Source organism: Suillus bovinus, assembly GCF_016758785.1.
Source record: "Suillus bovinus strain UH-Sbo-P2 chromosome Unknown EDB93scaffold_147, whole genome shotgun sequence".
Lineage (NCBI taxonomy): Eukaryota > Fungi > Basidiomycota > Agaricomycetes > Boletales > Suillaceae > Suillus > Suillus bovinus.
In genome coordinates this window covers 1-27,948 of record NW_024542203.1, presented here as the reverse complement: position 1 = coordinate 27,948, position 27,948 = coordinate 1, and the positions used below count along the sequence as shown (strand labels likewise).

At 46.7% G+C, this 27,948-nt stretch overlaps 9 protein-coding genes across 9 annotated transcripts; 4 read left to right on the top strand and 5 right to left on the bottom strand.

Annotated features, from left to right (window-relative positions):
* Positions 1-445: 445 nt before the first annotated feature.
* EDB93DRAFT_1096448 (uncharacterized protein) lies at positions 446-2,801 on the bottom strand (the record flags this gene model as incomplete). Its single annotated transcript, XM_041446784.1, has 4 exons — positions 446-1,180; positions 1,223-1,383; positions 1,436-2,513; positions 2,571-2,801. The coding sequence occupies 4 exons, from the start codon at positions 2,799-2,801 to the stop codon at positions 446-448; spliced, it is 2,205 nt and encodes a 734-aa protein (XP_041301068.1).
* A 2,136-nt stretch (positions 2,802-4,937) lies between these two features.
* On the bottom strand, positions 4,938-6,643 carry EDB93DRAFT_1109238 (uncharacterized protein; the record flags this gene model as incomplete). The annotated part of the gene is made up of 9 exons (XM_041447936.1): positions 4,938-5,019; positions 5,047-5,109; positions 5,485-5,594; positions 5,770-5,856; positions 5,942-5,970; positions 6,067-6,090; positions 6,286-6,375; positions 6,431-6,486; positions 6,597-6,643. The coding sequence occupies 9 exons, from the start codon at positions 6,641-6,643 to the stop codon at positions 4,938-4,940; spliced, it is 588 nt and encodes a 195-aa protein (XP_041301067.1).
* A 1,535-nt stretch (positions 6,644-8,178) lies between these two features.
* Positions 8,179-11,197, bottom strand: EDB93DRAFT_1256976 (uncharacterized protein; the record flags this gene model as incomplete). The annotated part of the gene is made up of 10 exons (XM_041454034.1): positions 8,179-8,223; positions 8,272-8,814; positions 8,879-9,026; positions 9,070-9,473; positions 9,524-9,556; positions 9,612-9,785; positions 9,840-10,013; positions 10,082-10,578; positions 10,625-10,988; positions 11,051-11,197. 10 exons carry the CDS (start codon positions 11,195-11,197, stop codon positions 8,179-8,181), a joined length of 2,529 nt encoding a protein of 842 aa, XP_041301066.1.
* Positions 11,198-11,497: 300 nt separating this feature from the next.
* Positions 11,498-13,116, top strand: EDB93DRAFT_1256975 (uncharacterized protein; the record flags this gene model as incomplete). The annotated part of the gene is made up of 3 exons (XM_041454033.1): positions 11,498-11,680; positions 11,727-12,929; positions 12,994-13,116. The coding sequence occupies 3 exons, from the start codon at positions 11,498-11,500 to the stop codon at positions 13,114-13,116; spliced, it is 1,509 nt and encodes a 502-aa protein (XP_041301065.1).
* A 2,203-nt stretch (positions 13,117-15,319) lies between these two features.
* EDB93DRAFT_1096457 (uncharacterized protein) lies at positions 15,320-16,007 on the top strand (the record flags this gene model as incomplete). Its single annotated transcript, XM_041446786.1, has 2 exons — positions 15,320-15,414; positions 15,476-16,007. The coding sequence occupies 2 exons, from the start codon at positions 15,320-15,322 to the stop codon at positions 16,005-16,007; spliced, it is 627 nt and encodes a 208-aa protein (XP_041301064.1).
* Positions 16,008-16,534: 527 nt separating this feature from the next.
* Positions 16,535-18,112, bottom strand: EDB93DRAFT_1256973 (uncharacterized protein; the record flags this gene model as incomplete). Its single annotated transcript, XM_041454032.1, has 5 exons — positions 16,535-16,803; positions 16,857-17,074; positions 17,126-17,467; positions 17,519-17,663; positions 17,716-18,112. The coding sequence occupies 5 exons, from the start codon at positions 18,110-18,112 to the stop codon at positions 16,535-16,537; spliced, it is 1,371 nt and encodes a 456-aa protein (XP_041301063.1).
* Positions 18,113-19,005: 893 nt separating this feature from the next.
* Positions 19,006-21,495, top strand: EDB93DRAFT_1256972 (uncharacterized protein; the record flags this gene model as incomplete). Its single annotated transcript, XM_041454031.1, has 7 exons — positions 19,006-19,507; positions 19,557-19,714; positions 19,805-20,323; positions 20,385-20,852; positions 20,903-21,142; positions 21,210-21,293; positions 21,352-21,495. The coding sequence occupies 7 exons, from the start codon at positions 19,006-19,008 to the stop codon at positions 21,493-21,495; spliced, it is 2,115 nt and encodes a 704-aa protein (XP_041301062.1).
* A 1,967-nt stretch (positions 21,496-23,462) lies between these two features.
* EDB93DRAFT_1256971 (uncharacterized protein) lies at positions 23,463-24,762 on the bottom strand (the record flags this gene model as incomplete). Its single annotated transcript, XM_041454030.1, has 7 exons — positions 23,463-23,516; positions 23,983-24,113; positions 24,164-24,240; positions 24,294-24,355; positions 24,407-24,521; positions 24,571-24,643; positions 24,708-24,762. The coding sequence occupies 7 exons, from the start codon at positions 24,760-24,762 to the stop codon at positions 23,463-23,465; spliced, it is 567 nt and encodes a 188-aa protein (XP_041301061.1).
* Positions 24,763-25,317: 555 nt separating this feature from the next.
* On the top strand, positions 25,318-25,945 carry EDB93DRAFT_1109231 (uncharacterized protein; the record flags this gene model as incomplete). The annotated part of the gene is made up of 2 exons (XM_041447935.1): positions 25,318-25,718; positions 25,768-25,945. The coding sequence occupies 2 exons, from the start codon at positions 25,318-25,320 to the stop codon at positions 25,943-25,945; spliced, it is 579 nt and encodes a 192-aa protein (XP_041301060.1).
* Between the last annotated feature and the right edge of the window lie 2,003 nt (positions 25,946-27,948).

Sequence of the window (27,948 nt, the reverse complement as noted above, 5' to 3'; positions counted from 1 at the left end):
TCATATGTTGAAACTCCGCCTGTGGCGTGTGAACCACACATAATCACAAGGTTTAAATTGTCGCGCATTCACCCTTTTCATTCCCTCACCATTCACACTTCGCTATCGTTCCCTTATGGGAACTGTTGAGCCGTGGGCTCTGACGTTGCGTTTTGGTTGACTCGCGGCCCATAAATGTCGTTGATGTTTAGGCTGCGAGTCCCGTCTTCCCACATGGCAACTGGTAACTTCTCTTGTGTCCAGCAGACCTGCATCACAATCGACATGGTGAACATGTATCCAAGTCTTGCTACACAATGCAGAGTACGGAATCATGCCAACTCCTCCGTCTATCACCAATCCGTCCGAGTACACCCTTATCTTCTCAGCTGCCCTTTGGTGTTCCTGGAAGGCATTCTATTTCGTCTCTGCTATCCTTACACGGCCAGACGTTGAACGCAAAGCATCACGCAACCTTTCGACGCTTTACCAACCTGTTTTCCTTAGCAGTTGACTTCTGACCTGCTGTATCGTCCAACTCCCCAGGAAAACGGCTGTGGGCCCTTGCCGCATCTTGACTATTGATACGGTTCGAGTTCTGTGCCTTCTGCCTCTTCGTAGCAGTGGACTTGGCTCCTAGGGGTAAGCGCTCGGCTTTGTCATCCGTGGGCCATGTAAGGTCTGGGTTTTGCAGGTAAGCCCGAATCATCAAAGGGAACCAAGAACGCCTTTTTAGATTCTCAAGCTTCTGTTGATACTGTCCGTAGGTCAAGCCGGCAAGGATATTGGCCCAAAACGGAGTGGTCAAGTCCTCAACGGAAGTCCTTGTCGTTTCATAGGTATGAAAGTCTTCTTTGGATGGAGGGACCTGGTAACGCACGGCAAAAGGAGGGTTAATCTCCCTCAGGAGGTCGAGGAGAGGTGAACCGGCTGAGAATGCAACCAACTCGGACGGGAGATACGTGTTTCTTACTAGACGGCCACATTTGCAATCACCGCCGACATATACACCATTCTTCTCCTGTACTTCGTCGAAGATTAATGAAAGATACGAAGAGCGCTCCTGAGCAGTCAAATTACTCGGACAGTAGCGTATTGCTGTCCATGTCAGCACGTGAAGAAAGGACTCGAGATCATCTTCGAAGTCCTGATGCTTCGTCGGATCACTCAATAATGCTGCTGACATGAACTGCCAAGTGCCCTATAGCAATCGTAAGTTTATGACAAGAAGGATAGCACAAACGCCACTTACCGTCCGGTCATGACGTCTCTTTTGGATTGTACCGCGCTTCCGACACAAATCCCAGTCGATGAGAAGACCCTCCCCATCGTCTGTGACAATGAGATTTCCGACGCTCACGTCCCGGTGCAAAATACCAGCCTTATGATAGGCATCCTCGTGGGCTGCAGGGAAAATGAATATCCGTGGAGGGAGGCGCAAAATTGGGAAACCAACCTTCCAAGGCGTCGGCCACCGCGCTCACGAGCTCATATGTGGATCGGAATATCGACAGCTCGCGTCCAACCACACCGAGCACCATGCGATAGTGTACGTGACCAGTGGCAAAAGGCATACCGCACACCCACGACTCCTCTACATATTCATGCGTCACTGTACGTGACCCGTGACCTTCTAAGTCGTTGCCACGTTCAAAGGGCGCGATGTGAGGGACTTGATAACCGTGCAGTTGGCGGTAGGTATCGCCTTCCTTCTGCATATCATTGGAGTCGATCCTCCACGTGTCTTTCAGGTATACAACACGGTCCTTTACTGGATCATATACAGGAAGTGAACGCGTGGCACGACCTATTAGGGATCGTGACGGAAAGTGAGGACGCGGACCAATGTAACGATACAGCGCGGTCAGATCAGGATCGTCTCGATGAGCGCGGCTTATGTCATCATCTGGCACCCCATAATAAAACAACTTGGTTGACGTTGGCAATTTGAGCTTGGTGCAAATCTCAAGGGTATCAAAATCAGCTTCAACCTCGGTTACTGACTGGTCCAACCCCATCCTCTCTGCACTGGCCAGGCTAAACCGCCAAAAAAAATCGGCAAGGAGCCCAGGTTGTTCCGTATAGTCGAACCTCTCAGTCACCACAGCCCCTCCACGGTCCCAGCGTAAAATGCGAGCGTGCTTGCCGATGATTGCGACCGAGAATGCAAATTGGCGGAATTGACACCCAATCTGCGTGAGCGCATATGCGATCATCTGACCCCTAGTGAGCATTCCATTTGTCGTGTCGCACTCGAATTTCCAATTGTTCAGAAATATGTCGAGTTCTTCGCCCAATAATTTAGAGAGCGTATCCTGCGGAGGATCCGCGAACGCATCATGCTTATCCAAACTTTTGACCTCCAAAAACATAGCCATGAGTTCAAAGTCGGTGATCTTGGTGCGACCACAGTCTTTGGGATAGAGTGCTACGTCAGGTCTTAATTTGAAACCGCCGTATTCAACGCCGCTGCTAGGGTGTTGACTAGTGTCAATGACCTCAAATCCGGGTGTGAATGGCTTCATAGCATCTGCCTGACGAACACAAAAACTATCAGATTAATATTTATAAGTAATTTTACTATTCCTTACCAGGAGCGTGTAGAATGACTTTTCGGATGCACCTTCTGGTATTTTACGGAAATGCTGCTCATGAATGTGAGGACAGGCTTCCTGGCCAGGTAGTCGCGGCAGATAGTCATCCATAAATTTTTGCAGGGGCATTGGCCCTACGAATCTGTCTTTCATTTCTTCGGCAAGCAGAATTTTGATCTCATCCTGCGGAGGGAGTTGAGAGACTGCAAATGGCGTTGAGCCAGACATTCTCTTTGATATTGGCGTTTCTTGCGTGAGCACAGATCCAAATGGTTTGTTGGCACAAGATCCACTGGCTTGCGGAGGATCGGGTAGCGGAATATCGGGTGACGGGGTTCTGGGAGGACGTGGGCTGCATGAAACCTTTGACATTATGTGGTACAGAAGATGGATACGCACCAGCACAGTCGAGGGAGGCTGTTCTTAAGGGTAAGGGTTCCTTGCTCCACGTGGATCGCGCTTCCTAAGGTGCACGTCTACTTAGTCGCCGCTATTCATGTGCAGGCGCAAGCTAGTCCTTCAGCCAGAACGTGGGATATATCACCCTTAATTACATCATCATGGGTATTTGAACCCCCTGACAATAGGGGCATGGTGGGTGACGCTTACTAAGCGCGTGCCTGCGCTGTCGTACCTGATCATGTCGTTCTTGCAAACTGCAAATAAAACCTCATTGGCTGCTCCTGACAGTTTTTTGCAAGCATCTGCAAGCTTCCTGATGATTTGACAGCAGCTCCGCTGAATGTAGCCAGAGCCTGGGTGATCGCGTTCTGGATTGCACAGGCCAAGTTGTGACAGAAGGGCCGGGTTGATAATCAACGGCAGAGGCTCGCGAGGTATCTTGGTCTTGACCTCATGAATGGTGCTGGGACCAGCCCCATTTCTGTCTCCCCGAGGACACAAGAAGAGGACATCAAGGAACACCAGTTTAGCCGGTTTCGGCGGGAGCCTGCAATTGGGGACAATGAAGGAAAGCAGTTTTTACCGTGTGACAGGTCGTCGGGTGAGTCAGCCGGCGCTTTTATTGTCTCCGAGTTGATGGCAGCCCTATCAATCTTTCTACTACAGAACATTGCAGCGCGGACCTTCTTCAGGAGGCAGTCAGCCTGGTCGCCAAGCTCACTGTGCATGTTACGCTGTCTACAGTGCTCCACTCACTTTAGATGGTCGAATGCAGACTAAGAACAATAAAACTGTCTCTGTGCTCATCTGGGCTACCCATGGTGGGCACTCTATCGCAATCTCACGTCTTGCTAGCCCGGGTGCAACAGCTATGTTTGCAGGACTGGTAATTCTTCTCCAAGTCCTCTCCTGCCCCATGGCATCAGCGACGTAAGCGTTCTAGACAACTTCCAGGTCGACATAGAGAACTTGTAGCGTGCACAAGACCTCCGTGATGCCGTCGAGAATTGCACGTCAGCCGCATCAGTGAACGAAATTATTTGAATTTGTTTCGTTCTTCGTGATCTTGCTGTTTTCGTTTTATGTTGGAAATGGTTGATATTTGGTCGGAAGATTCCGGGCTAGCCGTTGGTTTCGCCGCTCCGTCTGCTACGTCAGCTACCCTTCTACATCAGCCGCTGTCACACATCTCATCGTCACCCAATCGTCATCATCATCGTGCTAGCTGCTATTGCCAGTGGAGGAGAATAAACTCACACATTTTATCATGATCACACCATCGTAATCATGAGCGTGCTAGCTGCTATCGAAGGAGACGAACTCTACTATTATCAGCACCCTCCATGACAGTCTGGACGGCAGGAGAGGTTGATAATGGGATAGATGGTGGGATAGGGGACGGCGGGACACGTGGATCTAGGGCTTTGTAAGCCGCATTGTGATTTCCGTATTATATTTCCCGCACTTCATAGCATTAGCTCCGTGGACGAGCACATCGAGCAGTACGGGTTGTCCCTTCTGCATCTGGTTTTTTCAAAAATCTTTCTTTTTCCACTCCCAACCAGGAAAGTGGTCAACTAACGATCTCGTACTTCGCTCAATAAAATTATTATGCACAAACACCTTCCGTCAGTCAACTCAATAACCCTAACTCTCTCATTCTCATCTCTCCATCCTCTCCAACGCACTCGGCTTAGGAGATCACAGAGCATGATGGCATGCATGTACAAACGGCATAAAGCATAATGAAGGTGAAGAAGAGCCCATAGGCATAGTTATCAGTACCAAATTGTCAATGAAATGCTCACCACCCATACGCAAGATCCCTCCCGAACCGAGCATATCGACCCAGCGCGCCAGAAAAATACAAGAACAAAAGCGCCGCAAATATAAGTAATACTCAGGCAGAGCCATGTTCGCTCACGGTCGTGAACTTCTTTATCCCGAGCCCAACATCCTGGCTTATCTCGCCTGGTCATCGATGTCTTCCGATGCAGGGTCGGGTCTGTCGCCATCCTGAATGACAGACGTCACTGAGTACACACTGTCGACGAAATAAATAGAGACAAACCTAATGGCCATTCCAAGTAATAACCAAGTCTTGTCATACTCATAACGCTCTACGAACACGCATCTACAAAGAGTGAGGAGGAGATATGCCTGCAGAATTTAAAGGGATTGATAATCTTTGGCAGGTACGCTAAACGCGAGTTTCTATGCAAACTCTGCAATTTCCTGGTGAAGTTCCTGTCGCTGGGTGTAAAATTTTGATGATATCGCACACACTGCGAAAGACAAGTTTTTGCGCATTTGAGGGGTTGTAAAATTACTTGTTGTCAGTAAAAATGGTGAGTGGGAACAAACAAGCCAGGGCGTGGGGAACTCTATGATAAGCTCGCAGTGTACGGCATCACATGGCATGATAGTACCTAGGACGGACGTTCAGATAGTCAAAAAAAGCTAGCAGCCGAACAAATCAAGATCAAGATGTATGACACACAAAATTCACATGTCATATAGCGCGACCACTTGTTCGGTACCAACGATGCTCAGCATCTCGGGGTGAATTTGCCGTTCGGTGTACAAGCGTCGCAAGTGTCCAGAGTTTTCTTTAGTGAGCTAGTGAGGACCTCATATTTAATTTTGAGTGTTTCGAATTATAGAGTCGTGGATGCATTTGACAAGAGTCAAAGGGGAGATTCCAAGTGTCTGTGCTCGTGAAAAAATTTCCCTGCGGGACTACCAGCAGTAGATAGGGCCGAAGAGACAACAATTGACTATAATCGGCCCTCACCTCGTCTCCGATTCCCAGTGAAGGGTTATTGATAGCGCGAAAAAATGCTGGCTCAAAGCTTGGATTGTCAACGAGCTGGAGGTGTACCTAGATATCTTTAATTCTAAGTAGAAGACTCTGAGTAGAAGACTAGCTTGTCATGGCCCAAAGGAACGCGTAGCAGATCACTTACCTTTGCCCGTTCGAAGAACTGGTGTCCACCTAGTATTCGATTGGGGATTGATTTTGAAGCGCGTTCTCAATCGTTCTGGATATAGCGTTGAACCGTATTGCAAACTATTTGTAAATGGGACGTACGAAGCACCGCGAAGTCTCCAAAACCTAAACATCCCACTTGATTGTGCTATCATGCGGTTTATCTCCCATGCAATGAAAGCGGATTCGTCATGTTCTGTAGGAAACGAACGGAGCCTTGAAGGAGGCTCAAGCAGATTATCTATATATGGAATGTTGTACTCTGCGATGTATCTTTGAAAGTGTTGGTAAAAAAAAAATAGTCATGTCTGCACAGCTCACCTTGGGAAATAATAGCGAGGCTCGTTGCAAGGATAGATCCCGCTGAACTGTAATTTTGCTCAAGCATGATCTGCGCTACGTTCTGGAAGTCTGGGAGCCGAGTCAAATTCGTTCAATGCGTGGCTATATGTGGCCACTGTCTTACCGTTCCGCATCTTAGCAAATTTTAAGTTGTAATGCCCGCAGATCGCCAACCATATACTATAGAGTTGTCAATTAGACCGAGGTCGGGCAGAGCGTGTTTGACTGATTGGGATTACCAACAACAGTCACGCAACAACTGGCAGCAGCGATACAACACATAAACTCACATTGGACTGTGTTCGTGTCTTGGTTTGTGTGATTCTGGGTGAGCCATGTTCGTGAATAAGAAACGAAAGCTCACAAATCATGGACAAGTATTCGATTGCAGCCACATGCGTCGGGCGTACTAACATGAGAGAACAGTTTTGCCAGCCCTTCAAGTTACCACGCTAAGATTGTTAAAGTCGTCAAGAGTCTTCAAGCGATGGCATTTGTTAATACAAATGCCTAAATCGAATTTGGTTAGATCGAAAGCCACGTCAATGTGTTCGGGACAGAGCAAAAATACTGGGAATAGGAGTATGGACTGTAACGCCCCACGCAATTGTCGAATGACAGATCCAACATCACGAAAATCGACACAGTCGAATTTCGATGGTTGTGAGTGTGGCCCTACTATAGAGATGCTCATACGTCCCATCTACGTCCAACCGACCATGACATACCACTCTACGGAGATGGAGTTAATCCCCCAAACCTGGGCATCCTCACTGGCATTCTTAACCATATGCTACGGGCCACAACATCGACCCCTATAGTCTTGACAGTCATGTGCGCGAGTCCCTCGCACTGATTAATTGATTAATTACAAGACGGTGTTTGAGACTGCGGGCATGCTTTTCCTCCAAGAATTTGACATTTACAGCACAACATGCCTGGACGAAGTTCAGGTCGACGCGCGAGGCCGTGAGATTCATGGGCGGGGAATTGTGCACCATAGCAATTACGCGGGTTACAGCATGGTATGGGCTTCCATGCTTGCAGATAAATATCACCACAGGTGTTTCTTTGTGTCTCCTGCAGTGCAGTCGATCACAATTTTCTAGTGTGATACTTCTGTCATCGTGACACGCCCGCAAAATGGAACTTAAAAACAGGAACCATACTGCCTCAAACGCTGTCGCCATGCAGGATGTATGATGGTTGTCGCTAACATATTCATAGGCCACTGTTCTGCTGACGTCGCAGAGGTGTATCATTGGAGATTATGAGCTAGTATGGGCAAAATGACACTTCCAATACGGCGTTGACCCATACTCGTCGGAGTTCTTCTATGTGTGATCGCAAGACATCGAATAGTGCGACTTTGATGGCTCATGTAACAGCCACATTTGTTGTAGGGATGTTGAAAAAAGACTTGCAGCCAAACGTCAACGACATTATTAAGCAGCGAGTCAACCAAAACTCAACGCCAGGGCCCACGGCCCAAATGCTCCCATAAGGAGCGAAGCGAAGGTGATGGTGAATGTGAAAGAAAGCTCAGCGCTCAAGCCTATAATATTTGAACTTGTGATCACGTGCGGTTCCCACGCCACGAATGCACAATATTTGCACTCCAGAGCTCACCACTCCAAGTATTTATAATTGGCGCTGTGTGCATTTCTCGTCGAATGATTAATTGTATGGACCAGAAATATCCTGTGTGAGAATGAAGCTGTTATTTTCAAAGGTCTTGACATATGGCATCATGGAGTATGTACGCGCGGTAAGAACAGAAGATCACGATATGGCAAAGTCACAGGTGCCTGTATATCGACACAATGTAGCAAAAATCGAATAGTACCTCACAAACGCGTGGACAAGCCAAGGTCAGCTGAGCTGACGGGCGACACCCCGCATGTCAGCAAACCAATCCTATAAATTAGCTGACTGCCTGTGAAACTGAAGACAATGTAAACTCACCTCTTCATCGTTCTTGGACAGGTGACGAGGATCAGATGCACTTTGTGTGTTGAGGTCGCTGATCGACTGTGATGCTTCGAACTGGATGGTGATAGGTTTTCTGGATGGGGATGCTGCACCCACCTCCAAGTCAACGACTTTCGTCTCAGAAGACTTGCACTTGGATCCAGAACCGTCTTCGACAGCCTTAAAACATGATCCATCCACAGGCTCACTCAAAGAACCAGCGACGCCTTCGACAATGTCTACCATAGCTTCTTCCATCTCAGGCGCTTCATTCGTAAATACATCTCCATCAGTGTCTGTGACAGCCTCTCTTGTATCCGCAGGCTCACTGGTCGAACCTGAACTTTCGTCCAAGAGAAGGGCTTTGGTGATGTTAGATATAGATGACGATACAGATTCAGGAGACAGTGTAGGGTGCGTCATGGTGCCACCACCCATTGGGAAGTCGCTGTTCGAAGCAGGAGTCATACTGTTGAACGCTGGTGACGTAGATCGAATTCCACCCTTGACACGTTTCGCAGCAGGCACATGTTCCGACTGAAAATATATGTAGTTGGAAATATGCGTCAATATTTACAATTATTCCAAGGTTTGAGCTCACCTCTGGCGTCAACGTCGCATTCGATAACGTCCGTTTACGCTTTACCGTACCGTTTCCCACCCGATGATCCATTAAATCTCCCACATCGTCGGATTCACTGCTGTGAACGAATGATAATAACCAGGGGAGCTCGTGAGCCGACATCATGCTGATGGTGGTGAGTTAGGCTACGGTGCGCGCATATGACATACCTTGCAACCGGCGTCGGTGGGGATGGCAGGGGCCTGAGTCGAGGGTGGCTGCTTCCCATTTCGTTTGCCGACTCCAGCTCACCGAGTTGACGGAAGATACACGCGAGGTATTCAGGGTGTGTGTCCATGTGCGCCGTCGCAGCGTACAAGCGTTCCATGCCCAAGGCTTCGAGAAAATGATCATTGCTGTCAAACTTAAACCAACCTGGATGTTTTGGGATCACCAATCCCTTTAATTCATCTTCCTTGCTGATGCCTGCAAGCTCGCAGAAGCGACAAGATATCCAAGCGGCAAGTTTGAGAAAAACATGCGAGTTGCCCTCCTTGAAAACTTTCTCGATATATTCGTCCCAGTCATCCAAATCACGAGGAAATTTCACATGATCGTAGTCCCCGGGCTCTGCCTGATAGATGTTAGAACATGTTTAGTTGTCAGATCATGTCGCTTAATTACGTTTGATTCTGGTATGTCTACCCCAGAGTGATGCTAAGCAATATGGTCAGTCGAGGGCCTGGGCTGGTTCCCTGCAAAAAGTACCCACCTCATCTTCGGATTCAATTGTCTCCTTAGACTTCGCTTTGTTCTTCTGGCTTGCATCCTTCCGGCTCCGCCCGCCTTTCGTAGACTTGTAGACTTTTTTGGCGACTTCTTTAGCATTCTTCGGAATCTCTTGGATATCACCGTCTTTCATGTCTGAATCACCCGAGGCGTCACGCTAATGAATAAATATAAGCATCAAGTATCCAGATTCACCGCAAGATGCACCCACATGTACTTCGGCTTCAAGTGTCCCCTTGGATCTAGACTTCACGTTGTTATTCGTTGTCGCGTTTTTTGGGTGGCGTACACCTTTGGTAGACGTATAAATCCTTTTTTCGACTTCCTTGGTTTCAAACGTATTCGCTGATGCTTCGAGAACAACATCCTTCATGTCAGAAAAACCCTGGGCATCATGCAGATCCATCAATAATGACGACTAAACACATCTGGTATTCTACGAGAAACACGCACCTCGTCCTCCGGCTGGATCGTCATTTCGGACCTCACTACCTCCTTAGTCCTGGCGTGGATAATACGATTACGGGGCTTCTTGATATTCTCCTGCAACTCAAATATATTCTGAACAACGTCGCTATCGATTGCATTGATTTCAGAGTTTTTCGCTGGTATTGAGCTTCCCACCAGTGAAAGAGTTGTTTTGACACTGGGGTTAGGCTTTCCGGCCCTCTGCTCCTGAGTCGCTGTATGAGAACCTTTGGCATTTACATTGCGGCTACCCTTGCGAGTCTTGCCAGCCATATCCACAGGGGATGTATTAACATCCGCCGTAGTGAGATTTTTGAGCCGTAAAGTCTTCTGGTTCTGATTCGTCTCTGCTGCCTTGTGAATAGTGTGTGGTTCGATGACCTGTGTGATCATTTCTTCGAGCGAACGCTGATGAGTGCGAGAAGAACCGCACACGTCGTCCCCATCTTTGCAGAACGTGTCATGCATTTTTCCGAGATCAACTAAAGGAAATGCTGAGCATAGAGTCTTGGGTAGAGTCATACTCACGCTGCTGCACTGGTGTATAGGACTTCTTCTGCAGAAAGTCGTTCCACGTGCGATCGATCTTTTCGAGTGCGGTGGCTTGTTGCTCATTTGTAAATGAGTTGCCGGCCAACGCCATAGCGAAGTGAAAGTCAAGGTAGCATGACCGCCACTTGGAACGTGGACCGGGAGAATCCCTTTGAAGCTCAGTTATGAACTTATCCAGAACGTCCACGAAGTACTGTGCGAGGGATAAGTGGAAATCGACGTCCTCTTTGACACCGTCTGATTCTGGAAGTGCCATCAGAGCCTTTGCGCTACCTCGGTACAGTTGAAGCTGGTGCACAAGGACCGACACTGCATCCTGGCACTCTTTTGGCACCTTTTCCTAAGCAATGAGATATGTCAGAACATAAAATTATATTACATAACATATATGTGGTTATTCACCTTGTTAATACCGTGTATCAGGAAGACTTGAGTCTTCTGCGATTCCAGTGACACCGGGAGGGATATGAGAAAATCTCCAACCTCCTGCGAAATTTCCTGGACGCGGAGGCAGACTGGCTGCTCGACGGAGCTTTCGCTTTTGAGCATGATGCAGTGAGGATGCTATAAGCCTAGACTCTCAGTTTGACGGTTGTTTCATTACATAATAATAATCATATAAAACAGTGGCGTGAGAAATGGACATGAAACCTTGTTAAAATTACACATTTGGACAACCTTGCCCATGCGATAGGGAAGTCCTGCCATCAACGTGACGGGGGAAGCACCAACCCCCGCACATGGTCCCCATATCAACCAACAACACCTCTAAGGTATGTGCCGTGCATGTAGCAGATTTGAACTCATACCACCGCCCGGATGATACTGAACGAGGATGTTGATCGGTTCATGACATCAGATCATGATGGTCGCATGGATGCCGAAGGCGTATATAACGCTAGCCAGGACGAAGTTACACATGTACGTGATACAGTGGAGATCTCTCAGGAGTGTGATTCGGTGGATGTCGAACACAGAGAAGCGACGATCAAGCGTAAGCGGACGCTATGGAGTAGTCAACCTCTATCAAAGGTCAGTTCCATCGGCTTTCATTTGTTTAGATGCTGATTGATACAAGGATGATGACCGAGAGACTGCAAAACGTTTTAAGCTTGATATTCATTTGATGCCCGTGCGGGATATACCGCAGATTATTACCTCTGCCTCACCGCCAGCAGCGAACAACATTTCGCTAGCTCTCGATGATCATTGCGCACTCAGCAAAAGCATCCCAGTGGATAGCACAGCATTTTCATGTTCAATTATCCATGAATATCCTGTTGACAACGAATGTAGTGCTTCCTCTGACCCCAGTAATACGGAGTCGGTTGTCACAGATCCCGTTGAAGATATGGATATGATGACGGGGGGTTCCCCAGCGTATGGAACACTGTCCGAGGTTACTGGAGATTCCTTCAATCGCGAGCGTGAAGACGCTAATGGGTCAGAGGATGATCGTGAAACAGGTGGTTCTATCGTCGAGGTCACAGCTGCGGACACACAAGGAAGTGTCAGCAACAATGGTACCAGCGATTCTTCAGCACGCAGCGTCAGTCCTGCCGTGGCCAAGACAACGTTTGTCAACCTATCCGGAGAGCATGTACCTCCGGCGATCCCTGCATGGATCAATGCCCTTAAAATGGTGGATAGGTCGCCTTCTCGCATCCGGGTACCACCTGGAGTTGGTACAGGATTTCGGTGGCCCGATCCCGCTCTTTTTACTCACACAGAGAGCAACACGCAACTGGCTAGGTACCTACTGCATTATTTAAGCTGTCGGTCTTGGTTGGGGCTCGTAAATCGTAGGGCACTCTTCCGTTCTATATACTGGAAGGATTTACTGGAAGGCTTGTCGGTGGAGAAGCAGTTGAAGAGATCGCCCCCGAATTCCAGGATCTATTCCATATTGAACCGTGGGCATGGTATAGATGAAGGAGAGGCGAGAGTGATACGCGAGCAAGCTTTGGATGCGTTCGAGGCCGACGCACAGGAAACCGAGGATGTGTTTAAGTGGGTGGATGTCCAGTTTAATGGCCGTTTGGCTATGACCTTCGAGTTCCGTGGGCTCGCGTTTCAACTGAAAGACCTACTCAAATTTCCCTCGTTCGTCATATCTCAAATCATATGGGAACTGTGCGAACACAACTTCGCCGATGACGTGTTGTGGCTGGATGTATTGTTTAGGCGGGGTCGTGATTCTACCGACACCTATGGTCCAGAACGCAGCATGGAAGTTTACAGCCTCTGTGGTAAGCAGGAGTCTAACACTCCAATGCCGCTGGTGAATATCTTGACTTTCATCTTTGAAAACGTGATCTCACATTTGAGTTGTATGATTTCCTTAGGTTCGAAGTTCCTTTGGGTCACAAAGATGGAGAGAGCGGGTGACATATGTGGAAGCTTTCCGGCAGCTCATGTCGACATGGTCTCAGTTCCCTGACCACCTCAAGACGCCAGTTCCAACATAGAATGAATACTTGTTCCAGGCAACAGAGGTCAACGTCATCGCCTTTTATGCGCAAACTCGCTTCGACTACATCGGTCGTCTACTCGTCGTGCCTCGTCACGTGCCAGATATTGATCCGATGTCACAGGCTGTATAATGTGTTCCGCAAAAATCTATGAATGTAGAGTTCGTCACGAATCTAACCGAAAATTTCTTGGTTGGCTAGTGTTGCGAAGCATTAGTCAAACAACAGAACGGAACGCATGTAAATTGTATTATATTCGTCATAAAGCAGTATTTTGTATGTGTCGGCAGGTGACATTTCTGCGTGACTTCGGCACTTTCAACTAGATCGCTCAATTCTGTTTTAATCGTGATTATTCAACCTCGTATTGAATTGTATCGGGGGGAGTGATACCTATGTTAAAAAATTTGTGTCTAAGTAGCTATAAATACGAGTTTTGTGAAAGTGCCGACTTCTGTGGGGGTGCCGAGTGTAGTGAGCAAGAGTTGCAAATCTGAGACCTCATTTTCATATCTCAATAACTACTACAATTAAAACAAAATAATTACATGGAAATGTAGCTACATATGCCACGGAAGAGTTCTGGCTGACAGAAGAACGAAAAGTGTTTAAACGATGCTGCCGGAGGGATGCCGATGTGAGGTGCCAAAACAGAGTCTGAACCCCGACCGGCAAAGTTCAAACGGCACACAAAAGGACCGTCGGCTGTAATCAGAGTTGATACTCTGTGCTCAATACTCCGCTCCCAAATGTCACGCTTGATCATTCTATCATGACCTTGCATCGTCGATAACTGATAACACCAGCAATGTTCTACTCTTGCAATCTTGCAATAAAAATGCGCAGGAGGTGAGATTAGTTTTGGGATCTTGCCCTGGTTGATCTACACCAAAGCTGATGTGACTTTGGGTGATACATCTGATCCCGAGGGTGTTCATCATGTTTTCATTTTATTTTATTAAACAAAATACAGTATTATAATTTATGGATGAAGAAGCCTCCCAACGAAGTAAGCAAAACCAAATTGGTATATTGTGTCACGTGGATCAACAGTACGTGTAAACAGTCCGTTAAACAGACTCTACACAACCTTTCATAATGCTCAACAGGCGTACGTTCGTTGCCCATAGCTTGCCTGCCAATGCGCTTGTAAATCAGAGGACGATCCAGCAACCACAGGCATCAAACATCGACCAGAAACGTACGAAACGCAACGCGAAAGCAAAAAGTTTTTACTCGCCATATCAGAAAATGACTCCCATTCTTTCCGACGACAACGTAGCTATGGATCAAGATCATGAGGAACATCAGGGGAGGGATAATAACTCAGAGACAGTTAAAGATGCAATACTAGTACGCATCACTCATACCTAACGACAGGAATGTTATTAACAAATCCTACAGCATTGTATCTACTGCCAGGACATTGGTTCGTTCATCTGGACGTGCACGAATAAATTGTGCGCGACCACTGTGTGTGTCAGCAAAGCGAAGGGGGACCACGGGTGTGTCGATGCTTCTCCAGATGATCTTACGGAAGAGGTAAGGGTCACGGAAGGGACATTTCAATGCCCTCAATGTTACCGTGCAAGTAAGAGACCCATTCCTGTAAGTCATACGTCAGTGCTAAGGTTTAATATCGTTGTTCATCAAGTCGTATTAGTATGCCATACGCGGATATGCGGTAAGACAAGAATTCATTCACCGGAACTATCTTCCCCTTCTGGCTGTCTTCTTGTCTTGGAGCGGCTTTGGGCGTGAATTCGCTGCGGATGTTGTTAAAAGGACCCTCGAGGAGCATTTTCATTATGACTATACCAGAGTATGACATAACCTTGATGAGGGAAGTATCGTATCTAATTGTAGTGATTCCCAGTTGCGCAGCATCTCCCGGAAGCTCAAAGGTCGAAACAATCGCCCCCAGGCTGTCAAACCCGATTTCGACTGGCTCGCTCGGCTCAAATACCAAGGAAACCTCCTGGTGTTCATTGATACCCATTCAGACACTACCACAGGTAATCTCGTCGTATCTGGGAATGCATCCAACTCTAATTCGGTGCCTATGCACGAGGTTAGTGACCTACATGCCAAGTGCTTATGAGAAAGCTTATTCTTCCGCATCTAGCTTCTTCAAAACTACTTGGGAGATAATTTGAAGTTCGCGACGCAAGCAATGCGCGAAATTAACGAGGCAGGTGTTATGGGTCCATGCGTTCGTGGCCTAGTTGTGTGCGCGTGTGGATCAACGGGCAGAGTGACTGAAAGCATCAATTCCCTGAAACGTCTCGTCGAGCTGTACGTGTTTGCATGTGAATTGGTTTTCCCTAGTTCCGACGCACAAGAATCCTCCACATAGCGACATCTTTGATTTCGTGTTGTCCTTCGCTGGCGTATCAACTATCGATACACTCGTTGTACCTGCCATCAATCGCTTCATCGAAAACGTGTTCGTATACGACATGAAGTTTTGGACTGCGCTGGAGCAATCGTTCGGCGAGGACCGGCACGCCTTGAACAGCTCCCCTGTCATGTTGTCGTTTGCGGAAACCCACATTGACACCGAAAATAAGCGACAGCGCGTGGTTGATACTAGGGTTCTGGCATACTCAAATTTCAAAGATGGTCGACCATGGGGCCTTGACATTTATCGGTGCTCCTGTGGGGCCCCGGCCCATAATATGATTTTTCACCCCGATGGGAAGCAGCTCCATGGGAAGCAGTGGATACTCACCAAGATGAAATACGAGTGCCTTCAGTGTGGCACAATTCGCCGGCACATCCCCTGTCCAAGTTGGATCCAAAAAACTGATACAGAAAATTTTGGACGCGTTTCATACCAATGGCCGCTTAGTCTCTCGCAGCGACAAGATATCGGCATCACTCATTAATCCCTTCCTTGTTATGCAGGTGAGCCACAGGTAAGACCCTAACTGTTTCGGTTGATCTACTGTTTTAAACTGTATAAACCGTAGTGTTCAACATTCTGTCTATTTAATCTCGCCGGTGTATACAGTATGCATGATACAGTATACAAGTACTCGCCTTCGGTCGGCTAGCGGCCCTCATCCTATGTTCATGAGTCGCGAACGTGTAGGTGCCATTTCAATCTATTTACAGTAACAAGTAGCAAGTACAATATTTGCACAGTTTTGATCTTCGTTTGCCTCTGAAATAAGCACAACGTCCTTACTTTCGATAATGCTGTATACAGTTGACCGTGAGCAAAACTTTGGATCTGTTCGCAACTCGAGCACGGTTCGTGCTAAGGTCAGTCCTTGACAACCAGACACGCACAACACAGCATGACGACTCTGTAGTAGGTTTGAGATCTGAGAGTTTGGTCAATCTTCATATCTCCTGTGTGTCATGCCGCTACTACACATTACAGACATTGTGTTGTACCAATTGTGACATGCTATAACACTGTAAACCTCTTCAACACTCTAGCAAGATGGTCCCTCGAAATTTCATCACCGGTGACAAACTGGTTGCCTTCGTATAGTATTGTAGAAGCCGGCATCCGTTTCGAGACACCTAGATGCTTGAAGATAGCATCTGCTATATCGGCACTTGGCTTTGCAGTCTCCCGGTCTTCCACCCCGTGCTTGCTACCGCCTTTCGCGCGATACTGTTGTCCTTGTGTGGCCATGATACACAAGCTTAGTAAGGGACGCTTGAACAGTCCTGCCCAAACGATCAAAATTGATAAGTCTCCTTCAGAATAATTCATTACTTACTGATTCTTGGAGAAAGACGCGGAACGGCTAGCAACATCCGACGAAGTGTCTCTAGCGCGTGTTCAAGCTTCTGGTTTGTTGTACAATCACCGGTTGTAGCATCGATGTAACGAGCGAGTTCAGAGAGGTGCAAACAACGGAAGTTATAGGCGTGCCCGCCTGTCGCAAAGGATTTAACGGGCGTGTAAACTGCGTGTGGCATCCCCGGAGGCATTATCCTTCAAATCATGAGGGAAGACATTTTGAAATGAAACATTATAATCTCGCACAATATATCACCACGCGTGAGGGTTATAACTTCAGCATCACAGTGCTCCCGCGCCCACGCTTCGTGTTCTGTAAAATTTCCCAATCTGCATACAACCTCTTGAATGTGAATTCGATTATCATATTGAGACTTGAGCCTAAAAACCGTCCAGAATTTCAGACCGAATTCCATCCTTACCCATGTCAGTGTTCCTTCGGCGTCATGGTGGGGATACGTGAGATATCCCGCCTGGTGAAGCAATCCCCATCCCTTCACAGTGAAATTTTCCGGATGTACGTTAGATTTTGCTGGAACATCGTATAAAGTTTCATTCCATCCATAAACAAGACCGTGATCAAGGTGCCTAACAGTGTCATGAATGATATGAGGTCGTGTGGAAAAAACGGAGACGCACTTGAGAGATTGCGGCAGCGTCGTATGCGCAAGTGGCAGGTCCAAAACACATTTGATCTTCCTTGGATCCATGATCGATGCAAAAAAAGACGCGATAGTACCAGGCTTCGTGACATTCACATGATCTGCGGCACGAGCCTGTACATCTGTTGCGTCGATCAGAAAAAACAATATACTCGAGTTCAAATGCACTGATACCGTGGATATAGACTGCTCGATTAGGAGAGATGCCGAAGTGCCTGTCCAGATAGTCTGGTGTGAATTCACCAGCGAGTGGTTGGTGCTCTACACCTCGTATCACGACTGGCTTATTGTTACCGAGGGCGCCCTCAACTCGATCCAAGATTTCGTCTGAGCCCAAGTCATTGTTGGTGAGATGTAAAACGTGATTTGAAGCAGGTGTGGATGATGGAAACTCGGCGAGATAATTGATTATAGGTATATCAACCGAATTGCAGACATTTATCTGGTACTCGTTGTATACAGCTGGAAGAATGCTGGTGTGGCCGTCCTTCCAACGGACTTTGCTACTCGTCTTTGGCACTTCCATCCCCAGCAGCCCTTCGGTCAGATCTAGCGAATTACATGTGACCATGTTGAGTGATGTATCAGGAGGTGGAACAAGGTTCTATCACTCAAGGGTGGTAATATAGCTACGCCACCGTACTACGCCGAGGTCTCACGAATGTTGATCCGAACTTTACCGTTTAACTGACAACGCGGCTTCGAAGGACTCAGAGCTATAGTAGCATCTGGCTATGATATTGTCATTTGTTACACTAACTACCAGGGATAATGAGGCATGAGACACCTCTCCTGTTGTGTTCGACCGTATTATATGTGCCTTTGTCAATAGAGAGACATTTGCCGCATACTCAGCTATCATATCCATATCTCCTTCCACTCATGTCTCGCTGACACTGTTTGAACTTTCACTGTATCATACACTGCAAGCCGAAACACATGCCAGTGTTAGCTCCAATCACGCTGTTAATACTTGCGACCATGCCCGCCGTCTTCTCCTTGCGGCAGCGTTGATGATGCGTTAACTGCTTGAATCCCGGTGGAGCTATACATCGGGGACACCTTCGGTTGAAGGGAGTTTACGCACGTCGAAAGTTTCTGTGTGCGTGCCTTGTGCCAGCGTGTCTGTATCGAAGATTCTGTGATAGTACTAGTAGCCAAGTGCCGTGATGCTAGCCTATGCCAGTTTCGAGGTTGCTCAAGTCTATAGGGTAGCTCATTATCAGACGTCTGTAGGTTATAATTTTCTGCTGGCGAATGTAAAGCGCAAGATGGTTGCACGAAGGTTTCAAATATCGCACAAAATGCCAACTGTGTTGAAAGAGTTTTTTCGTTGGTACGCGCCCGCCCGAACGTAATCTTGCCGTTATATCCATTGTTAATTCACCATAGTCAAAAAGATTCATGAAAGATCCCGGTACTATAAGAGTCACACCCACTCCTTCATAGTAGAACAGTCTATGCATGCCAGTGACACCGCCATACCCATCATATCAATTCCACAAATGGACCACACAGTCCGAAGGGACGCTGAAGAAAGTCAAAGTCACAATTCAAGCTGTGGACGGAGATTGCTCCCTCAAGGTATCTGGAAAACCCAAATGTTTCCCCATTGCTGCACACTATCAATTACCCCTACGTGCATTGAACAAAAAATTTGGTCTCTACAAGAAGATCATCATTCATCTGCGCGGCTCTTCCCATTCTAATGCAGTTGACGTGCGAAACACGTTTCTGTCGATCATGGGGTATATGAAAGATGTTTTGATGGCGTTTCTGGCTGACGCTAGTGCATCCGCCAACCCACTAGAATCAAATTTTAGATCTCCAGCGTTGGATTATTACCTGTGGTTGGATCACAAGGCAGACGGTTTTGATGATACGGCTCGCGCGCGCCTGAAGATGCAATGGAACGTGACCTTCGATGCCCTCAAGAATGGAAAGTGCGAGGACATTTTGAAATTGCGTACGAGGCCTTCAATCCAAATCATGTGTGGCTCTAATTTTCAAGGAAGTTGATTGGCATGCATACCACAAGCTAAAATGCAACGACCATGATTTCTGTGGGGCGATTCAGGGCTGCGGTGGAGGTGAAGATGTCCAGTCCTTGTTCCTTGCTGTCGATGCCTTGATGGACGAACTTGACACACCTAACGAAACGGTTGGAACACAAGTTCGTTCTGCGGATGTAGCGCACCCGTGTATTCAGGCAAGTGCGATATATGAATCCTCGTGCTTCTGTTGACACCGCTTACTCCCTCAGCTACCTGGTGCTTCATCAGGAGTAATAACTGATGTGGATATCATAGATGCCCGTGGGCTGATTTCGACAAACGTATGCGATAACTGTAGGGCGACATCTGATCAGAAAGTGCTGGAGACCGAAACCAAGCAGCACGCGGTGGTGCAGCTGAAAGGAGATTGCTCGTATTCTGATCGCGAAGTACAAGCGGTGCATCGTTCACAAGACCAAGTGATTCAGACTGCAGTTGATCACAAAGAACATGCGGTCCAAGCCAACGAGGGTCGCTTCTATTCTCATACAGACCAAGTGATTCAGACTGTAACTGATCACAAGGAGCATGTGGTCCAAGTCAAAGAGGGTGGCTCCTATTCTCATAAAGAATTACACGCAATATCTCATATGCAAGATCGAAGTATCCAAACTGAAACAGCGAAGGAGCATTCAGGACAACTCGGGGGACATAATTCCCGTTCTGGTAATGTAGTACCTACTGCTGTGTCGCCAATCACTGATCAATGCATCAACTACGAATATTATGTGTGTCATACCATCTTCAGCCTGTCATTATCTCCAATGCTGACATGACTGAGATTATTAGGTTGATTTTAATGACCGGGCCTCATCCACCATTGATGACCAATGCTCTGGTGGTGTATCACAAATCCCCGCAGGTAGCGTTAAGCCACGGTCTCCACCTACGTACGATAGCTTCAGCGTAGTTGCAGAGGACTCGGCACGATATTCGGTTGATCCGCCCGCTAACAAATCCAGACTTCTTGATAGCGATGGTGGTCTACATACTGGTACAAGAAATTATGACCATACTGCGCCTCTCACGAAATCAGCACCACGAGGCCGTAAGCAAGAGTTTATTTCTACAACAAAACCTCAGAAAAAGGGCAGCAGGAAGTCGCCTTCGGAGCATGGAAGACCCGTTGTTTTTGCGAAACAACAACCCATGCCGAGAAAGAGGAAGGCAGGGATCGCACCTACGCAATCACGAAATTACACGATCGACGACCTCGTGTCTGAGGCTGAGATGGACACTCAAAACATTCAACCTCATGTAAGTAATTGAACCGTGTTCGGGTAGTCTCATCTGAATTCATCACATAGATGCGGTCATTTCTGCTTGATCCAAACAGAGATGAATTCATCGCGACACATATACAAACACATCATGATGAGCTATTATCCGTGGCTACCTTCATCGCATCCCTACTGCGCGCGGGAAGCCTATCAAATGATCTCAACCCAGGCGCATCATCATTGATGTCCATTAACCTCTGGCTTGATTATATCGCACAGGAGTGTAAACAGGCGACTGAGATGGACAATGGCACGCTGCCACCACTGGTATGTGATTATGCTTTTTTTTTTTACTTTTACCATCTTCATTTTGTGGTATTCGATTGGCGATCAGTCCCACTGCGTCCTCCTCGAACTTTCCGCTTGCGCCAGGAAGGATGAAACGTCCTTACGTGACGCATTACAGAAAACCTTCTGGGTGAATATGTCCTCACGGTGGTATATAACCATGTTCAACTGACTGACTAATCGCTCAGGATAACAAGAGACGCAATCGTTTGTCACCCGTTCTTTTATATCTGTGCAAACTACGCAAGTCTCAGCCTGGTGCAGATGATGAGTATGCACGTGGATTCAAAGTTTTGGCACAGATGATACAAAACAGTCAGACGAAGCCTTGAGTCATTCATAGAAGTGCACAGCTACTCTTCTTCCGGGAGCCCTTCTCCGACTCTATGGATGTTACCCCACTGTCGTTCTATACATACATCATATATAGATTCATTGGCTCACAAAAGCTGACGAAGGGATGGTTATCGTCCACGTGCAGTTGCATGCAAGTAAAACTAGAAATCACCTTCAACGGTTTCACGGCTTTGAACAATTGATTACAAGCCGAGTTGAAGACATGCCAAATTATAGTTTCTGTAACATCTCAGTATTGTGGAGCACAACACAGACTTTGCGTGACATTAAAAATTTTCAAACGCCTTATGACGTCACGGCGCTGTCACGGGTATCATTGCACATGCAGTATACTGTATATCAGTAAATGCATTACTAAAGATTAGATACAAGCTCGATACATGAGGTAGGAGCCCACGATAGTTGTTGAGCCAGCCATGTAAATCAAATTTACCTGGTTGCGCCGGAAGCATTGCCGACAGAAGGCCAACCTCTGACTGAAGGAAACACTCCGTCACTTCCTTGGCGAACTTGTATTGCCGTTGTTTGGTCGAGTCCAGTCATGGACTCGCGATGGTTCACCGACTCCGTGTTGCAGAAATAGGCAAAGAACTCGTTGGAAGAAAAAATAGCACAAAGGAACGTGGCCTGAGCTAACACCAAGACATGCAGTCTGATGCGCATACAACAGAAAGTAACGCGCACACAAAAACAAGCAAGGCAGACATGCAGCAAAGAAAAAGAAAACAATTCACGCGCACAGGAAAATAAAGGGTGCCTGGAGGTTTAGAGGACCTTACAGAACCCTCCTCCAAACTTCGTGAGTTGGGAAAGCCATGCAGAAGATTCACTCCTCAAGCAGGCTACGTGAAGACTTCCGGAATTCTTTCCTGTTAGTGGACGAGTCTCCACCAAACGGGTTGATGATGCAAATCTCAAAGCAGGATACATGTAGGTGAATGTCCACGACATTGTTACACCTGTAAAGGTGCGACCACCGTATTGTATCTAAGCTAGGCATTGAGCCAACGGCCCACCCATAAGGAGCGACAGCAAGTGGGTAGTAGAAAGCAAAGAACGAAGGTGGGAGAAACAAAATTTGAACTTGCGAACACGTGATATTCACACGCCACCAGGAATTTCGTGGGAGAAATATATTGGAACAGACAGACGACGAGACCAGCAAGTATGCTGACTCGTGGTCTTCTGTTCCAAATACCGTTTCAAATCTTCTTGTGTTCGCAGGTTTGAAATGTCCGAACTCGTGCAGGATGTGTTTCACGTGGAGCGCTTCCGTTCGCTGTTCGGCTCTTTGATCGTGCCGTTGTCGTGCGTAGGTTTCGCATATGAGCAAAAACGTAGGGCACTGATTCGCTTCCTTCGTGGCATTTCACTGTATTGATTTAATTATGCAATTGAGGTGTATATTTGAGTGTTGCGTGCACTTTTTGGAGTTGCAGTTGCAATAAGAGAGCTGTAGCATCTTGTGTATATAACTGTCCAATATCCGTGAAATATATTGAAAGCGAGGATGGGTCTATGGTGTGCATGATCGCGCATCGGGGGTGTTGCACATGATTGCTGACACTGTCCTCGTATATTCACAAGGATTATAATGCTCCGTTCACTGATACCATTATGTGTTCTGTGTCCGTCGCACTACGAGTGTACTTTCGTCTTCATCTGGTATGAGCTCCCTGAGGTCATCGTGACAGGTATTCATCAGGAAGCGGTCTCGTTGTGGAGTGATTACCTTCAATGGTCGTATCGTCACTTGGTTAGACGCTCCTCCTAGTACCGTCAAGTCACTGTAACAAGGAGCAATCAAATGTGCATTGCATCCAACGAGCATCTACCAACTTTCTTATTTCAAATGACTTTTAAATGACTGAATTTGAATTATTGGACGATGTCAACCTCGTAAACATTTACAGAGATGGAAGATGCGGAGGAACGTAGATGTTCAAGGGCGAACGAATAATGAAGCAAGCTCAGCATAGCACTGCTTTTTCACAGACTGGGCAGCGGTAATGGGCAACATCATCAGTATTAGAAGTTGGCGCACATTGGCTTAGTCTGTCCTTCCATCCATGCGGAAGTCTGCCAAGCGTCTTCGACTCTATGAGGAGCGAATTTGCTTCCACAAACCTCCGTGAATTTCCAACTATCCCATAAGAACCCCCTCTGGAAATAGGCGTTGTCACAGTCCGAAGGAACTCTTTATCCAGTTGGACATTATTGAATGCGGGCGACAGAGTTGTTCGAGGACGTGTGTCCACTTTACAATCGAGGCCTTCTAGGCATGTACGATTGAACCAGCATGCACATGTCCTGCAGTACCGCTGTTCGACAGTCGGAAAATATAGGCCTCTGGGAAAATAACATTGATTACAGCCACATATCATGGGAGTGTCTTGTTGCGCATTCTGAGTGTTGCGAATGTATGCGACTTGAGCAGCATACACAAAATATGATGTACGTACGGTAAGATGCGCTTTCTGTAGCTTGCCGGCCTTGATTTCAATGCTGATGTCCCAGCGACAATACAGTGTAGCGGGCGGTATCTGACATTGGGTGAGGTCGGCCTCGTCATATATCTGGATGGTAGCATGGTCTGCCAGCAATTGATATCAACGGATTATTGATCAGTCACATAGCTCCCACCTTCAATGCAATGCATATCTACCAAAGACTTGTGGTCACTGCGCACAAGCTCGTAGTCTCCCACAAACTCGGCAATGCTACATCGATAGAGTCAGAATCTTCGAAAAAATGAAGAACAATGACGTCTGACTCGACACACTCATCCTTAAGGTCAACTCGTCTGTAATACCATTGTATGTTAATCCACGCATCCTTGCATGGATAAATGAGCACCTCAGTTGTATTTTTATGATATTCGCTCACTTGACTGTTCCGTGCTACATAGATATCATTCACCTTCCCGTACCAATACCCCATGGCAGGAAGACTTCCATCTTCAGTTGGAATCGCCCTTTTATCATCCGGGAAAATTGCCACACTGAAAGGTTGATGTAAGCATTTTCACTGGAACAGAAGATATATCGTACTCGTCTCCTTCCTTTAATATCATACGTTGAACATCGTCGCCTGTATCCGAATCATTGGCCGATGTGTAAACCCCTACGAGTGAAATCCCACTCTAAGCTTAGACACCCAATGAGCACGCAAGTATCAAAATACACACATTCCATAGAGCTATACTTCCGCAGTCGATGCATCTTCGGCTGACGCCGGGGCATGGGTGGTAATGTCCTACCCTTTCCATGGGACATAGAGCTGAGTATCGAAGGACGGCAGGACATAGAGGCTGGGATGGGGTGCCTGTTCAATTGGGTCAATTTATAGGTGTTTGATGTGTTGCTGTTGTTCCGGGCCATCCCGTGATCCGTGTAGCAATAGAGCGGCAGATTTGAACTGGCCGTGACAAACAAACGTGGACCTCCTGCATCAGTGAATTGAGGAGTCCTCGATATCAATATACCCGTGGGACTTATAGAACGATATTATTTTGCTTCTGCTAGGTATAGGCATCTATATGAAAATTTTGTAACATTGCTATGTAGCTATGTAAGCCTGCGAACCTAGACGACAGCTGTCCCAGCTCAACCGCCCCCCGACAGGTCACGTGACTTATCACGTGACCTTGGGAACTTATGTATGTGCCATGATGAACATTGTGTGATGCCTACCGAAAAGTGTGATACTCTACCTACATGAACCGAGACTCGTCATCTGACCAAAGGATATGCTCGAAATCAAAATGCAAGAGAGTGCTACCCCATGATGACCCAAAGATGACTTGTCAAAAGTGTCGGGATGCAGACAGACTTAGTACTGCTGCTCGGAGGAAGAGGAAGCGAGAACAAGAACAGGAACAAGAAGCTCCCCGTCCTGCTCCATCTCCTCCTGCCGGCAATATAGACGAAGGCACAAGTCAAGCAGCAGACCCAGAGTCCAATGATGAATCCACCCTAGTCAGTATTCAAGATGGATTCAAGGAAAAGGGTACTTACATGCTATCACAGTATGAGAATGCTCAGTGTCTATTCGCAGCCCTACGAACCTCGTTTAAAAGCTCAAATGATGTCCAATTTCATGGAAGTTACCTTGTACCTGAGGATCCAATCACAAGTGAAAAAGAGAGGGTCCAAATGGCAGCACTTGAGGTCTGGAGGACAACCGGATATCGTTTCAGGTAAGTCGAATAAGGTGCATGGTTTTGACGCTTACCGTGATATTTACAGGGTACAACACAACTACCCCCTCAAGACAGGACACAAGACAATTCTATGGTGTTGTCAAGATGAGGACAAGAAACAGAAATCCCGGCCAAGCCAGAAGGAAGGTGTCAAACACCGTGATACAATTGGAATGAAGTGCTTCCCTTGTCGGAGCGCTCTTACCATATCTTGCTGCAATTGAATGGGTAACCAAATTAACGCGCGCACATTATCCATTAGGATGAGGCATCATGACGCACATGTGCCTTACTACGATGTGGCTATGCCATCAGATGCGACCCAGATTATCCGTGACCAGCTCGAGTGGAGTAGTCCGAGCTCATTGGCCCCGAAGATCCAGGCACTTTATTCTACCCATGATTTTGCAAGTCCATTAGAGTTAAGGCTGGGTTATGGTATATCTAAAACAGCCATATTGCGCAAATATGCACATGTCAGATTTGCGCAAAATTGACCCCTCATATTGCGCAAAAATACAAATGTCAGATTTGCGCAAAATTGACCCCTCATATTGCGCAAATATACAAATGTCAGATTTGCGTGATATGGACCCTTCATATTGCGCAAATATACAAATGTCAGATTTGCGTGAAATGGACCCCTCATATTGCGCAAATATACAAATGTCAGATTTGCGCAAAATTGACCCCTCATATTGCGCAAATATACAAATGTCAGATTTGCGTGAAATGGACCCTTCATATTGCGCAAATATACAAATGTCAGATTTGCGTGAAATGGACCCCCCATATTGCGCAAAAATACAAATGTCAGATTTGCGCACAATTGACCCCTCATATTGCGCAAATATACAAATGTCAGATTTGCGTGACATGGACCCTTCATATTGCGCAAATATGCAAATGTCAGATTTGCGTGAAATGGACCCCCCCATATTGCGCAAATATGCACATGTCAGATTTGCGTGAAATGGACCCCCCATATTGTGCAAATATGCACATGTCAGATTTGCGTGAAATGGACCCCCCATATTGCGCAAATATGCACATGTCAGATTTGCGTGAAATGGACCCCTCATATTGCGCAAATATACAAATGTCAGATTTGCGTGAAATGGACCCCTCATATTGCGCAAATATACAAATGTCAGATTTGCGCAAAATTGACCCCTCATATTTTGCAAAAATACAAATGTCAGATTTGCGTGACATGGACCCTTCATATTGCGCAAATATGCAAATGTCAGATTTGCGTGAAATGGACCCCCCATATTGCGCAAATATGCAAATGTCAGATTTGTGTAAACTTGACCCCTCATATTGCGCAAATATGCAAGTGTCAGATTTGCGCAAAATCGACCCCTCATATTGTGCAAATATGCAAATGTCAGATTTGCGTGAAATCAACCCCTATGTTGCACAAATATACAAATGTCAGACTTTTTGAAATCAACCTCTCATATTTTGCAATTTGGAATTAGAATGGAGTCACTGGAATCAGTTCAGACATGGTGTGATATATGAGTGTATTATTATGTAAGCTTGCTATTGTGATATGAGTCAAACTGGTATCCTACAGTGAGGTCTTGAGATTTGGTTAGAATTAAAACTAGTGCAAGTCAGGAGGTGTGCATAAGGAAAATCCCACACATAGAGCTTGATATTACTAAGCTTGTAAACCTTGATATACAGCCATCCAAAGTTTCAAAAACACAAGTTCTGAGTTTCTCGATAGTGGCCTAAGAGTCTGTTCGGACATCATTTTCGCCAACCAACTTTGAAATTCCAACGTAGCCCATACAAGACCAAATTAGTCCGAGACCAAAAATAATGTCGCGCTGATCATGCTGATACAATATGATAGTGGTCGCTGAGCCTATTGTACAACACAATGCATCCTAACGACCTCAATGCCAAATTTGATCTACTAGACCCACTAGACAAAGATGATGTCGACATCGAAGACAGTGCGGATGAAGATTCCAATTGTGCTGATGCGGTAGACTCCGACCGACTGGACGTAAATGAGCTGCACTGGATAGACAATATGTTCCATGGTGCTGCTCGTGTAGCAATGGCTATTGCTGATGCTGCTGGGCAGGTACTCCAAGGTCACTCGCAAACTCACTACAACAAGCAACCCTATTATACTTCAGCCTTGTCTGTAATGGCATGGGTCAACGAACTCCTCGCACGACATCCAGACCACATACGATGCGAACTT